The sequence below is a fragment of the Nasonia vitripennis genome, chromosome 4 (genome assembly GCF_009193385.2).
Source record: "Nasonia vitripennis strain AsymCx chromosome 4, Nvit_psr_1.1, whole genome shotgun sequence".
Lineage (NCBI taxonomy): Eukaryota > Metazoa > Arthropoda > Insecta > Hymenoptera > Pteromalidae > Nasonia > Nasonia vitripennis.
The window spans coordinates 21,317,661-21,332,576 of NC_045760.1; the positions used below are offsets into that span (position 1 = coordinate 21,317,661).

Here is a 14,916-nt window from a genome sequence, read left to right on the forward strand (position 1 = left end):
GCACATTATTATACAACACCTGGTTTCACCTGAGATGCAATGCTTAAAATTACTGGTGTTAAATTGAAACTGATCCCGGATATTGATATGTTACTTTTTATTGAGCGTGATATCAGAGGAGGATTAAGTCAATGTTCTCATAGATGTGCTAAAGCTAATCATAAATATATGAAAGAGCATTATAAATGCGATCAAGATAATGTATATCTCATATATTTAGATGCTAATAATCTTTATGGTTATGCAATGACACAATCTCTACCATATGATGCATTTGAATGGATTCAAGATTTTACAAATATAAACGTTCAAACTATAGACGATGATGCTCTTGAAGGATATATCTTGGAAGTAGATCTTAAGTATCCTAAGGACATTCACAGTATACATAATGATTTACCTTTCTGCCCAGAGCATATGAAACCTCCTGGATCCAAGCAAGAAAAACTATTAGCTACTTTGATGAATAAAAACAATTATGTTATTCATTATCGAGCTTTAAAACAGGCTTTAGCAAATGGACTTGAGCTTGTTAAAATTCATCGAGTGTTAAAGTTTAAACAATCTCAATGGTTGAAGCCTTACATAGATTTAAATAGTTCTAAGAGAGCTAAAGCAAAATGAGTTTGAACAAAATATTTTTAAACTAATGAATGCTGTTTACGACAAGACTATGGAGAATGTACGTAAGCATGTTGATGTAAAACTCATGACAAAGTGGGAAGGACGATATGGCATGGAAGCTCTCATTTCAAAACCAAATTTTCATAGCAGTGCAATATTTAGTGAAAATTTAGTTGCTATAGAAATGAGAAAGACTAGTGTATATGTGAATAAACCTTTATATATTGGTTTGTCAGTATTGGATATTTCAAAGACTTTTACCGTTATGTACGGCTTTCATTATGATTATGTGTTAAAAAAGTATGAAAATAATTGTAAGTTGTTGTACACAGACACTGATAGTTTGATTTTTACAGTAACCTGTAATGATTTGTATGAAGATATTAAATCAAATATTGAACGATTTGATACATCAGATTATCCAGAAAACAATGTTTTTGGAATGCCACGTATGAATACGAAAGTTGTAGGACTAATGAAAAATGAATGCAATGGAAATATACTTACTGAATTCATTGGATTGAGAAGTAAAATGGACAGCACACGTGTTGATAATGTGGATTTTGTAAAGAAAATCAAAGGTATTAAGTCGTCAGTTGTGAAAAAAACTATTTGTTTTGATGACTATGTAGACTGTTTGCAAAATCAAAGATTTTTGAAAAGAAAGCAATCTGTTATTAGATCAAAATTACACAATGTTGAAACAATACAGCAAGAAAAAATTGCACTAAGTCCGTACGATGATAAAAGATTCCTGATACCAGACAGCAATGAAACACTGGCTTGGGGACATTATAGAATAAAGTGAGTATAAACCTTTACAAAATCAATAATGATACATCATGTTATTAGAAATATTATGAGAAAATTTAAGTTAGTATAAATTAATTTCAGGCTATCGAGTGCTGATAATAACTCAAGTAAACAAAATAAGAATCTACGTTTTAGTGATAAAGTTTTGATTCATAATATGTGTACATGGACGTTTATATCAGAGTGCTCGACGTGGTGAATGGATGCAGGCTGCATGTGGTCGTGAACGTTTTAGAATGAGGATTGAAAGAACGGGAGTAATTATTAATCCAGTGCTTTTAAAAAAAATCTCACAGTTTTGTTAATACTAAGCAGAAAAACATATAATAGAAAGTTATGTGTATGTATATATATATATATATATATATATATAAATTAATAAATTAAAACGAAATTAGTTATAAATGTTGTTTATTAATTTTTTCCTCATTACAAATCATTTTTACTTATCCAACTATTATGTGTATCATCGAATCCTAACCATTTTACATAGTAATTATTACCGCGCTTTTTAACAACTTTTTCTATCAAATAGACATCCGGACACTTCGTTTTTTGTAGTTCTTCTTCATAAAATCCTCCAGCTATCGGTCGATTTTGATAGTCTTTCAATAGATAAGTATATGGACTCGTATGATGTACTCGATCAACAGTACAAATCTCAGTAGACCAGTTGGGTGTATAACCTTTCTCAAAAATCTGTTTACTTTTACTTACTCGAACTCTATCACCTACTTTGAATTTAGCACATTTAAATAATGGATTTGGAACTTTTCGCTTCTTGATTTTGTCATATATACTAGATGCATTATCAACTGTGACATTTCTAGGTTTAATGCCAATTGTTCGATGCTTAGTATCATTATATTGATTTAATAAACTTGATAAAATTTGCAACCATTTATGATTTCCATTCAAACTAAACAGTTTCCACATTCGAGTTTTAAGTGTACGATTAAAACGTTCACAGATTGAAGCTTTCAGATTGCTGTAGGTAGAGTACAAGTGTATTTTATATCGTTTCATGAGATTTTCAAATTCCTTATTATAGAATTCCTTGCCACGATCAGTTTGTAAATTTTTCGGAACGCGTCCTTGCTTCAAAATCGACAGCATCGCTGCTGCTACATCTTTTCCAGTCTTCCGCTTGATTGGAACTGCCCATGCATATTTGGAAAAAATATCAATTACTGTGAGCATATACTTATAGTTCTTATTGTCTCGAGCGTAAGGTATCATCTCGACAAGATCAGCTTGCCACGTTTCATCAATATCTCGAATATCAACTTTTCTGCGTGTATAATTAGGTCGAGCAGGCTTATGCAATTCTTCCACAACTTGATGTCGTTGATCCATAGTTTTAGAATCTTTTATAACCTTGTTTTTCAGGAAAAGAATTAGTATTAATAGAATATTTCTCAGTACACTTCTTCCAGCTATTAGAAGATTGGCTATCTTTTGTTTTCTGATTTTCAAATGTATTGTTATCAAGCTTTTTATAGCTTTGTTGTCCAGGAAAAGAGTAAGTATTCGTAGAATACTTATGTCAATCCATATTCACTTTTTTTTTTATTTCAAGTAGCAGTTTGTGTATTGACCGTCAGCAGTGAGTTTATATCCAATTCCTGAAGGACCTCGAAGGCCCTCTGAGCTATTCAAATGCCGTCCGAACAGGTCAACACTCATAGTTCAAATAGCTTGTTTTCTACTCAACTACTCTTATTTATACTCTCATCTAAGTTAATTGATTATCAGATGTTTCAATCGATTATATTAGCTTCACGGAGTTCTTCAATTATAGACTGAATTTCATTCACATGGTTTTGATTGCCAGCTGATGTTTCAGCTATTAATAATCTCAATCGATTAACAAGTTCGTTTGGATCATCCCAGTATATATAATCAGTATTTGTATAACGTCTACCAATTTTGAAGGGAGGGGGTAAACCTGAACCTTCTTTAGACGTACGTTCATTATCCTTAATGACTGACATTTTTCCAATGTAGTCGACGAATTTTTTTGAATTTGAATAACGTATTGATTCCTCTTGCTTGTAATATTTCTTATGTGCACTAGTTTGTTTAACAATTTTAGCATAGTCTGATAAATCAGTTTTATTTATATTAGTGGATTCGGGTTCTTTTTTAAACAATAATTCAATCAATCCGGGACTCTTTTTATAATGTTTGTTTCCCAGAATAATAAACTCATTATCGTAGTAAAAAGGAGTGTTTCCAATATAAAAATCATCAGATTTTTTACGTACACCATATATTAGATATAATGCTTTTGTCTCACCGCTTCTTATCACAATCATGTACTTTGTTTTTGATTCACTCACTTCTAACCCTGTATACTCCACCGCTTTTATAAGGATTTCCGCGTTTCTTGCTACCGTTTCCCTACAATCCCCCAGTATATCCAAATCATCTGCGTAGCCTAGTATCTGCGTTGTTCCATTAAGCGTTGCGCCCAGCTGGCTAACCTGCATTTTTCTAACGTTAAGTTGAACAGCACCGTAGAGAGCCCATCCCCTTGTTTTAAACCATCGCGTATCATGAAGGGTTCTGATACATTACCGCCTACTCGGACCTTTCCCGTGCTTCCGTTCAGACATATTTGAATTAATCTCACGAGTTTTTTCGGTACACCGAGAAGTACTAGAATTTGATACATTTTGCTTCGCTTAATAGAGTCGTACGCTTTTTTAAAATCTATAAATAGTTGGTGTATGGTTTCGCAAAATTCACACTTTTTCTCTAACAACTGTCTTATGGTAAACATTTGATCGCTCGTCGATCTGTTGCGCCGAAATCCGCACTGATAATCTCCTACTATATCTTCCGCGAATAGAGTGAGTCTAGCTTGTATTACGTTTGACAGAACTTTGTAGCACGTTGCTAAAAGTGAAATACCCCTATAGTTATTGCAGTCTGTCTTATCCCCCTTTTTAAAAATCGGTATAATGATAGATTCCTTCCAATTTTCGGGTATTGTTTCATTTTTCCAGATGGCACATACTAGTTTATAGATTTTGAAAGTGAGCTCGACGCCCCCATATTTGAGCAACTCAGCTGGTATAGAGTCATTTCCCGCGGCTTTGTTGTTTTTTAGTTTTTTAATCGTGGCCTCTACTTCTTGGTAGCTCGGTTCCTCCACGTGGGGTTCAGCAGTGTGAATTTCGTCCCCTAATTCGTCGCTATTTTCGTGCACGTTTAATAATTTATCTAAATAATTTTTCCACAGCGACAGTAATTCGTTGTCATTTGTTACGAGGTCCCCGTTTTCGGCCTTCATCAATTGCGCTCTATTCCTAAAACCCTTTCTGATGGCGTTAATCCCTCTGTACATTTCGCGGGGGTTATTTTCCTTACTGTTAGTTTCTATTCTCCTAATAAGATTCTTTTGATACTCCCGCTTCTTATTTCTGTAGATCGCGCTCGTCTATTTCCTTACGTTAGAATACTCTTCTATGGTCCTATCGCTTCCATTTTGTAAGCTATCTAATTTAGCCTTTTTGCGCCTTTTACTTGCAAGTACTTATCATAAAAAGTACGGTGTGCAACAAGGGGGCAGTGGCTTTTTTAGACTTGAGTGATGTTTTGAGCACGAGTGGGAGTCGACTCCCACTCGTGCTCAAAACATCACCCTCGCTAGAAAAAGCCAATTTTCCCCCCTAGTTGCACAATATACTATTACCACCGCGAAATTTATAACCCTAATGCCGTTATTATTGCTGGCTTCGTGCAGGCTTTCCTATCTATTGTAGCCCTAAACATTTCCTCCCTCCCTATTTTAGCATTGAAATCGTCTAATACTATTCTTGTGTCGTAAGACGCGAACTGATCGATTACCTGCTCTAAAGTTTCGTAATAGAGATCCTTAGCTTCTTCTTCTTTGTCCTCCGTAGGACAGTGTACATTAATAAATACATATCTATACCATTCACCTTCGATAATGATGTACGAGAGCCTATCATTGACGGATTTGAAACTTTTAACCGAATGTATGATGCTTTTGCTTACGAGAAATCCGGTGCCTAGAGATCCCCCACTCCCGGCCCCATACAGGTACGTGAAGTTACCCGATGCTAGTACTCCGCCATCTGGCCATCGCGATTCCTGTATTGCTACCAAATCTAGATTGTACCTATCAGCTTCATTTACGAGTTCTTTAAACGCACCTGCTCTGTATAGACTGCGAACATTCCAAGTTCCGACCCTTAAGTTCCTTTTGGTTCGGATTTGATTTTTTTGAGCCATGATATTATGTTAAACCCACGCGCTTCGGATCCTGTTCCGATCGCAGGTGAGTCCACCGTTCTAGAGATGATAACCCCCATACCTCTCTAGAACTAAGTATGAGAGCTTTCCGACATTGACGAGGACAGTGTCAACTCGTCGTCAGACACACTACGGTTTCATTCTCGCATCCTAACGCCCTCCTGCAAGGCAGCGCGCCTTCGCTGGCATCGTTACCGCGTAAGACCAGGTGACGAATCATTCTACACATCCCCTTTCGGGGCAGTTGTCATCGCTCCCGCATCCTCCTCGACAGCAGGATTTTTGCCCATTTTTGTAATGTGTGATGAAAGAGATAGATTGAGAGATAAGAGATAATGTGAAATGTTTTTTGTTGTGGTGCTTGCGTAGTGTTTCTAGATGAATGCGTTCGACAGTGTGGGCTCATCACACCCACGCCTGTTCCTATCGGCTGTCCGCGGCTGCTTATTCAATTTATTCGCAGCTAACCTCTTTCTCAGGGGCTGTTCCTCTATCCGCAACCTAAGGACGCGCTGTGTAGTGGTGATAGGCACCCACCCGTCCGGTCTGGACGACAACGCCCAAGACCCGCTTAGGGTAGCGGCATTGTAACAGTATTTTAACCTTGATACTATTAAATATAATTATAAACGTTATCAAGAGCATAATACTTTTACTTGTGGTCATCTTTGTCTCAAGTTTTTAAATGATTTATTAGATCATCCTGATAATTATCATCTATATAAGCTGTTATAAACCTCATATATTTTTAGTTACGTTTAAGTGTTCAAGATGAATGAATCTCTGACTCTCAGTTTATCAGATACTTAATCAGTACTTGAAACACATTATTTTCCACCGATAGAGACAAAAGTTATGTTCTTGGACTTGTTGAATTACTTACATTCAACTCTATACCAAATGTTGACCTTGGCCAAAATAAATTCTATGTTGGCAATAAAGTTATTGAGCTTCCAGTTGGTAGCTATGAAATATCTGATATTGAACATTTTCTGAAAAAGCAACTTGAATCTGAAGAAATAGAGCTTAGCATAAAACCAAACAATAATACCTTACGTAGTGAAATATACTGCAGTCATAAGATTGATTTTCAACCACTGAATTCCATAGGAAGATTACTTGGTTTTACATAACGTCTTCTGCAACCATATAAAAGTCACGTATCTGACTTACCAGTATCCATTCTCAAAGTGAATGCTCTACGTGTTGAATGTAATATAACATCAGGAGCGTACATCAATTAAAACAAAGTTCATACCATACACGAATTTTTTCCCGCTGTTCCGCCGGGATATAAAATTATTGAAGTACCAAAACAAATAATTTACTTACCAGTGTCAGTGAAAATAATTGACTATTTACAGTTGCGTATTGTTGATCAGAACGGTGACCTTGTAAATCTTCGGGGAGAAGTAGTCACTATTAGACTACACATCAAGAAGGTCACGTAATGGGCATTGTTTATAACACAAAGGTGGGCTTAGGCTATATAAACAGACTACCATGTCAAAAGAAAGTTATTCATCGACAAGTAGTCAAAGGTCTAACACCTCAGAACGCTTAGTATCTGAAGAGTCTCGGACTCAAAGTGATCGCAGACGTCAGAAAAAAAAGAAAAACTGTAAAAAAGATCAAATAAGCTGTATTCTTATTTGCTGTTGTCGTTTAAACGATAGGAGAAAAAATGGAAGCGATTCTTAGTGTACAGACACCGATCGTCTTTGACGAATCCATCGCTCACTACGAGATACATGCTCATCAACCATACACTTCACTAAATTTTAATAATAGTGATGAGATACGTATATCAATTCAACATCAAGATCTATGTTTTTTGCCTTCAAAAAGTTCATTACATATTTGTGGAAAGATAAAAAAATCAGATAATACAAACGTATCAGCAACAAAGTTGGTAAACAATGCTATATGTTATTTATTTGATGAAATTCGTTATGAAATTAACGCTATTGAAATCGATAAGTGTAAGAATGTTGGTATAACCAGTGTCATAAAAGGTTATGTCTCATATAGTTCAAATAAAAGTAAGCTGTTAGAGAATGCTGGATGGCTTGATGTTCAAGAGACTGCTAAAATAATCAACGAAAATAGACAATTTGACGTATCAATCCCGCTATCAATGATTTTAGGATTTGCTGAAGATTATCATAAAATTGTTGTAAACGTTAAGCATGAACTTATCTCACAAGATCAAGAAATGATATTAATGCTATTATACAAACAGCTCCTGCAGCAGGTGCATCAGCTGAAGAGTATAAGTTTGAACTCACTCGGATTGAGTGGATGATGCCTTACGTTGCTATGTCAGACAAACGTAAAATACAATTGTTCAGTCATATTAAAAAGGATATTCCTATTGCTATGAGTTTCCGTTCATGGGAATTATATGAATATCCAATGCTTCCAGCATCATCAAGACATATTTGGACAGTAAAAACGTCGAATCAATTAGAGAAGCCAAGATTTGTTATTTTAGCCTTTCAGACAAACAGAAAAGGTATAGCTCTAAAAAATGCAAGTCAATTTGATCATTGTAAAATCGCCAATGTAAAACTTTTTCTTAACTCACAGTACTACCCATATGGTAACTTAAATCTCGACATCGAGCAGAATCAATATGCTTTACTTTATGAAATGTTCATACAATTTCAAAATGCTTACTATGAAAACAAAGATTTACAATCTGATTTGCTAGTTAGTAAAAGTGATTTTATCAAATATACGCCATTTATTGTCATCGATTGCTCAAAACAAAATGAGTCTGTGAAACAAGCTGCTGTAGATGTTCGTATTGAATTTGAAACTAAAGAACCCATAGCTCCGGCAACGACAGCTTATTGTTTAATTTTACATGATCGCATAATTCAATATAATCCTATTAGCGGAGATGTAAAAAAACTAGTGTGAATATAGTATATTATAGCATAATAAGTAATATACAAATGTATACTTTTTTGAAAAAATAAATATGTAAAAAATGTATTTAAGTAATATAATAATTTGAATACTCATATTCCAATTATCCATTTCCTTCCATAATTCTCAATTAAAAAAATTAAACACCTGTGTAGAGATGTGAAAAAAATTATATAATAAATAAGCAAAATATTTAGAAGTTTAAAAAATTAAAATCTGTAAGTGAGAATCAGCGCAAATGGTCGAGTGGGAGGTCGCGGGTGACCTCGGATCCGCGCGAGAGTAGGAGGTAGCGAATATCCTTGAGTGCGCGCGCATGAAATTTTTCGAACGGGTGGGATTGACCTTGATCTCTGCCTATAAAATCGGCTGCAAATCGCTGGTCTGGTCAATTGGTGCATTTTGTGTATAGTGTCTAGTGCAAAATGATGGCTCGTTGTCAACCAGTGTAATTTTTAATTCTTTATTGTGGAGATAAAGATCTTTATTAATGAGAAACAATTATGGAGATTGTTGTGGATATCCAGTGCTTCAAATATGCAAATAATATAATTATTAAAGAACTTGCTGCAGTCGACGTGGATGGACTCTTAATACCGAGAGTGTATGTGTTTCAGCCACCTTGTGCATGGAATGAATTATCACCAGAAGAAGCTAGGGAAAACGGTTGGCTGCAGCGTAATTATCATGGACTTGAATGGGATAAGGGAACTAGACCATTCAATGATATTCAAGACAGTTACCGGCGTCGGTATGGTAGAAATGCCAGATCGGATGGTAAGTGGCGCAGAACCCGCATAGCCCCTTCTACTATCAGCTTGAATGAATTCAACTCAATATATTGTTTCAACGCGTCAATACAAATCATGATGCAAAATTTCAGCTCTCTAGGTATGATAGTTTTCAAATGAGAGCCAAAATAAAATTGTGAAATAAGTATCGAAATCAATAAAAAATTGATTTTGCTCTCATTTGAAAACTATCATACCAAGAGGGCTGAAATTTTGCATCTCAATTTGTATTAGCATGTTGAAATAATATATTGAGTTAAATTCATACTAGCTGATATCAGTGCATCCATGTGCTGTGCTGATAATAGCTGAAACAAAGAATGTATGAATTACATGTTTCGATTATTCCGGAGACTCGGAGAGGGGTTATGACGGACGATGCTAGCATAAATAATTATTTATGCAACCGTCATAACTAAATGAGAAAATATAAGTATGTCCATCGGCCACTCGTGATCAAATACTCGGCATATGCGGCGGCACTGGTTATCTTTGTCCCAATGCTGGTCCGATAATTTACGATTTTTGCTGAAAAACATTCTATGTAAAATAGATGCTTATAACTTCTACGTTTTTAAATTCTTTAAGACATTTTTTAGAATTATTATGTTGAACATGAAAGTTTTTATTTTCACCTACTCAGTTGCAAAAGTGAATTGGAAAACTACGTTTACATCTCCTAATCTTATTTAATATTACTGTTATCATGTTATTGATTTATAATAAAAAATAATCGCTCTTACAACGTGAATTTTTTAAAATAAAGTATACAATTTTGTTTATTCAGTATTAACTGAAGTTTTACAAATGACGCCCTAACCCTCACACTGGCAAACACTCGAGAAGTGACGAGGTTCCATAAAAATTGTTAATTAAAAGCAATACCCGACGTGTAGTAAATCTGAACAAAAAAATCCAACGTGGCTCAAAAACCACGTCGGTCTCTACGTAATTAAAGCTCACGGTATCGTCAATTCAAAGCAGCAGCCAAGTGCCTCGACTGCGCGTATTCCTGCATTGGCTGTAAAAATTTAATGCTTTGCAAGCAGTGTCTCTGTAGCGCTTCTTCGCCGACGATCCTTACGCAGCCAGCAATTAGGGAAGCCCCGAAGTATAATTAGTCGACGCTCGGTTAAAGCTCTGGTGTGGAAAGTAATTTGCGCCTTCCCGTCGAGCTCTTGACACTGGCCTGTTAGCTGAATACTAGTCACAATTAAAGCTGCCGATAATAATAATAAAGATCATGACTGTACTGCATGCTATGTGACTCGATGAGAGTTGCGTACATCTGTGGCTTCAGTAGCCGAAGGGAGTGGATACTGCTACGTGTGGGCTTATATTTTGACTAATTGCGATTAATTACATTTTGATTTAAATTCGTCCTGGAGTAGTAGCGTGTTAAGTGTGGTTTCCTAACAAAGTGTACAGGCCTACGCTATGTTCCGGTGCACAAAGAATTTTCGCAGGCATCGCGGTAATTAGAACAGTATCTGGGTCAGAATTATATTCAAATTAGGTCAGTTCAATTCTGATCTAAAATGCGCTGCAAGTCTATAATGATTTGAACTTCTATTTAACGAAATATCGAGACTTTCCGATTCCAATCCAGGGATCCGACACCTCGTTAGTAGAAGCATTTACTGACGAAATAGGTACTGCCTCAGCTTGAAGTATTATTTCAATTAGAATACACATTATTTTGTTCTTTATAAAGTTGAAAAATGTCGAATCGCTCTATTTAAAAGAGTAAACTTCCAAATGGCTACTCTCAGAAAGGAGAATTTCTCAATTTAAAAAAATTTCTACTTCGTATAAGTTAAACCTTCAATTTAGAAAAGAGCAAATTAAGAAATGCACTCGAAAAGCACGGTACCTGAGTTCAGTAATTAGGCTATTGTACACATTCAAGGTTACATTTTCCACTTATGCAAAATAAGAATTTCTCAATTCACTCTTTGAGAAAGACTTTTGGAAGTTAACCCTTCTAGAAAAAGTGATTCAACGTTTTTCTGCATCCCAAAGACCGAAAGTCGACGATTCACTCTTTTAAAAACGGAAAATCACGAAATTTCTACTTTTTGCGTCTAATTTTACTCTTTAAGGGTCATAGAACAGTCCACAAATCTCCCCTCTAATTACATTATATTTATAGTAGCCTATGCCACTTTGTGACATTTTAAGAGAGATGAGATTTGGTGTAGGCGCTGACTGATGCTTGTTGAATACCTTAAATACAATCTTTGCGTAAACCAACCGCCCGGTGCCTTCAAAGTGAAAAGCAGGGACAGATATTGGTAGTTTTTGTTGAAAGCGAATGAAAGCAGATGACGAGAGAGAAAGATAGGAAATCGAATAGCGCCGAGGTTGCGGAAGGCCTAATTTATTCACCCTTTTCCGGTACACTCTCGCGGCAGGAGCATTCGAACATCGTCTCAAAGTATCCAACGGGGATTATGTTAATCCTTCAGTTGAAGAACTTTCAGTTTTAGTTGCTGCATCTCGCTGAAAGCGGTCGTACATTTCTCGAGAAAAATGCGAGTGACCGATTAATCTAAAAGAGTTATCTAAAAGAGGGGCAAAATGCTGGGACGCGCATGACTCTCGCGCTAGAATCGAATTACGTGTCCCGTGAAAAGTGGCGCGAGCCGCTCTTGTTGGTTTCGAGTTTTCTGAGTCGGTCCACCTCTGACGCTGCCCGATGCGAGGTGTCTCTCTAACAATTGTAGTACAAATAACCCAGCCGCATTAGTGACCGGTGCTCTGAGATGCGGTGCGCCGCTGCTGTCGGCCCGCCCGGAGGAACCAAACTTTGCGCTGCTTCTACCAGGCTGATTCGCGCGAGGAATATGCTCGAGTTGTGCGACTGTGGTCATCATCGAATGGTTGGCGCCATCCGAGATGAATTACCGTTTCTGCTGCCGCTGTTGCTGACAGTGGAACCTTGTACTAGTGGGTCTGCATGCGGGGAGCGCACTGCAAGGAAGTTGCGACTCTTCGAGTTCGGGGGCGTCGGGTTCGATCGGTTTGAGATGATAATATTGTGGCCTTTTTCAACCCATCCAAATACATTTGGAGTGGATCAGGATGTAGCTAATGTTACAAGTTTAAGGATGTTTGATCTGTGCCTGGCATTCATTATAATTTCTGGCCAATTTCCTCAACTATAATCGGGTAACGCGCGTAACTGACCTAATACATGTGGCTCATAGTTTCGGGCTATTGAGTTGGCGAAGGGAGTCCTAGTCCCGGTCGGCATAGTTTCTGACCCAGACCTCCGGGTATAGATTATTAACGATTATGCTGTTCGGCAATATATAATTAGAAAGTACTTTTCCGATCATGATCCTTATCACCATAATGAGCTAAAGATGAATTTACCTGTAAATTTTTATCTAAGCGCTTTCCCATTCGTTTCATTGCAGAATGCCTAACGATAACACAGCAGTGTGCGGCTGCGGCGTAGTCCTGAACCTTCCGAAGTCGCGCAACGGCCTGACTGCGATCTCGACCCGCAACATCACCATCCTCATTCCCAAGACCAACAAGAGCAGTGGCAAAGTCGAGGGCAGACCCGGGGCGAAGAAGCCAGCGGAGATGCTCGAGCACCATTCGTCGAGAAGTCGAGAGCCGAACAGCCGAGCGGCTGATTGCCACGGCAGCACGAGTTCTGTCGCTGAACAGTCGACGAGGCAGTCCGGCAAGAGCATCAAAAAGGACAAGCGCATCAACTCGTCCAGGAGGACCCGCAGCGCCGAAAGGGTCGAGTCCCATTACACGTACATAGGTACGAAATTGTTCTATTTATTCGTTCCTTTTTTTTGTTATCAAAAGTTGGATTAACTGTATATTATATGTATCAGTCACACTTTACAAGCAGTAGACGTGTCAAGGGATCGGCAAATTTCCAACCACTCACAGAACAAACACTAATTAAAATTGGAACTGCGCACTTTTACGCTTCGCTTCAGTTAGTCTACGATTTATTGAGTTGCATAATTATTCGAATATCAGACGCTGCCCTCGGCCTCAATTCAGTCCAGCCGCCGCTCTATAAATCTGCTCGCGCTAAACCAATTAAACTTTAAAGAACCAGCGATACAGTCTTTCCGTGATTTCTTGGATTTTTTCCGAAACTTCTGAACTGGCAAAACCTGATTAAAGTCTCATCGGCGCTGTTCGTCCGCCGAGGAAAATTAAATTAAATACCGTTCGATTCTACAATAGGGTCAGTCTAACATTTTGGCTTTCTAGAGACGAGCAATCGAATCTATTAAACGTAACCCGATTCGCGCGAGTAAGCCTCACGGGCAATTTCGGTAAGTAATAGTGGCTACAATACGAAAAATATCTACATCATTATCTTGAATGCAACTCTAGACTTGGGTATAGAAAATGAAATTTACAATATAACGTCAATGTATATGTGCAAATTCACGACCGACAGTACACAACTCGGGTGTTGGAAAATTTAAAATTGAGGGCACGCCTACCAGGCCAACTTTTTTTGGTTCTTTGGGCCATTTAGAGTGAGAAAATGCCCGCGTGCATCGCCGATTGCTTGACAAACTTTTTTGCGGGGCAGTTCAAATTCTCTTATGGGAATTTAACACGGGGAAAATTAACGAAAACAAGAAAATTGCCACTTTTTGTCTGGAGGCGCAATCCAAAAATGTGTTTTAATAGAATCAAAGTATTTAAAAAAAGAATTAATTTGAGGGCTGAAAATGGCAAAAATGGCAAAAAATCACCAATTTTTCGATTTTTTACGAAAATCAGCGATTTTTCTTATTTGTAAAATCCTTATAACTTTTGATCCGACCGGTCAATTTCGACCATCGTGTGCTCAATTGTAGCTTTTGTCTTCCGTTTTCGGTTGGAAAATTTAGAAAAACATTTTCATTTTACGATCAGCTATATATATGACGATGAAAACGGCCAAAAAACGGCCATAATTGATAGGCATATACATAGCTGATCGTAAAATTGAAATGTTAATCCAATCTTTTTAAACGAAAATAGAAGAAAAGGGCTTTAATTTTAGCCCTGGATGATTAAAATTGGCTGCTCGGATCAAAAGTTATAAGAATTTTAAGAATAAGAGAAAGATCGCTGATTTTCGTAAAACATTTTACTCTTCGTGACTTCATATTTTCGTATTTTCAAGCCTAGACAACTTTTTGCCCAGGCAACAATTTTTAACTCACCAGACCTTAAATTGCAGCTCTCTTCTGATACTTCGATCCTAGCAATACATATTTTTGAATTGCACCTTCATACACTGAGTGGGTAAAGTTGAATCGTGGCTTGTTCTCGATAATTTTCCCGTGTTAAATTCTCATACGAGAATTTAAACTGCCCGGCAAAAAAATTGGTATTTTTTAATCTTGGGAACGCAAGGTTTTTCGGGTTCTATATGACCTAAAGAACGAAAAAAAGTGGTCGAGCAGGTGTGCTTCTAAATTTCAAATTT

The 14,916-nt window shown here is 37.1% G+C and overlaps 2 protein-coding genes across 2 annotated transcripts in view; both read left to right on the forward strand.

Annotated features, from left to right (window-relative positions):
• LOC100677851 overlaps nucleotides 1-14,916 on the forward strand; it is a 73,898-nt gene that overhangs the window by 30,075 nt on the left and 28,907 nt on the right. Inside the window, exon 3 of the mRNA XM_008215883.3 lies at nucleotides 12,869-13,230. Coding sequence (XP_008214105.1) covers nucleotides 12,870-13,230 — 361 coding nt within the window. The 5' untranslated portion in view covers nucleotide 12,869. The remainder of the gene's footprint in view (nucleotides 1-12,868; nucleotides 13,231-14,916) is intronic.
• On the forward strand, nucleotides 8,026-8,646 carry LOC116417278. The gene has a single exon (XM_031929738.1). It carries the CDS (start codon nucleotides 8,026-8,028, stop codon nucleotides 8,644-8,646), a length of 621 nt encoding a protein of 206 aa, XP_031785598.1.

Coding starts and splice junctions, on each gene's coding strand:
- LOC116417278 (XM_031929738.1), top strand. CDS start 8,026: ATGCCTTACGTTGCTATGTCAGACAAACGTAAAATACAATTGTTCAGT.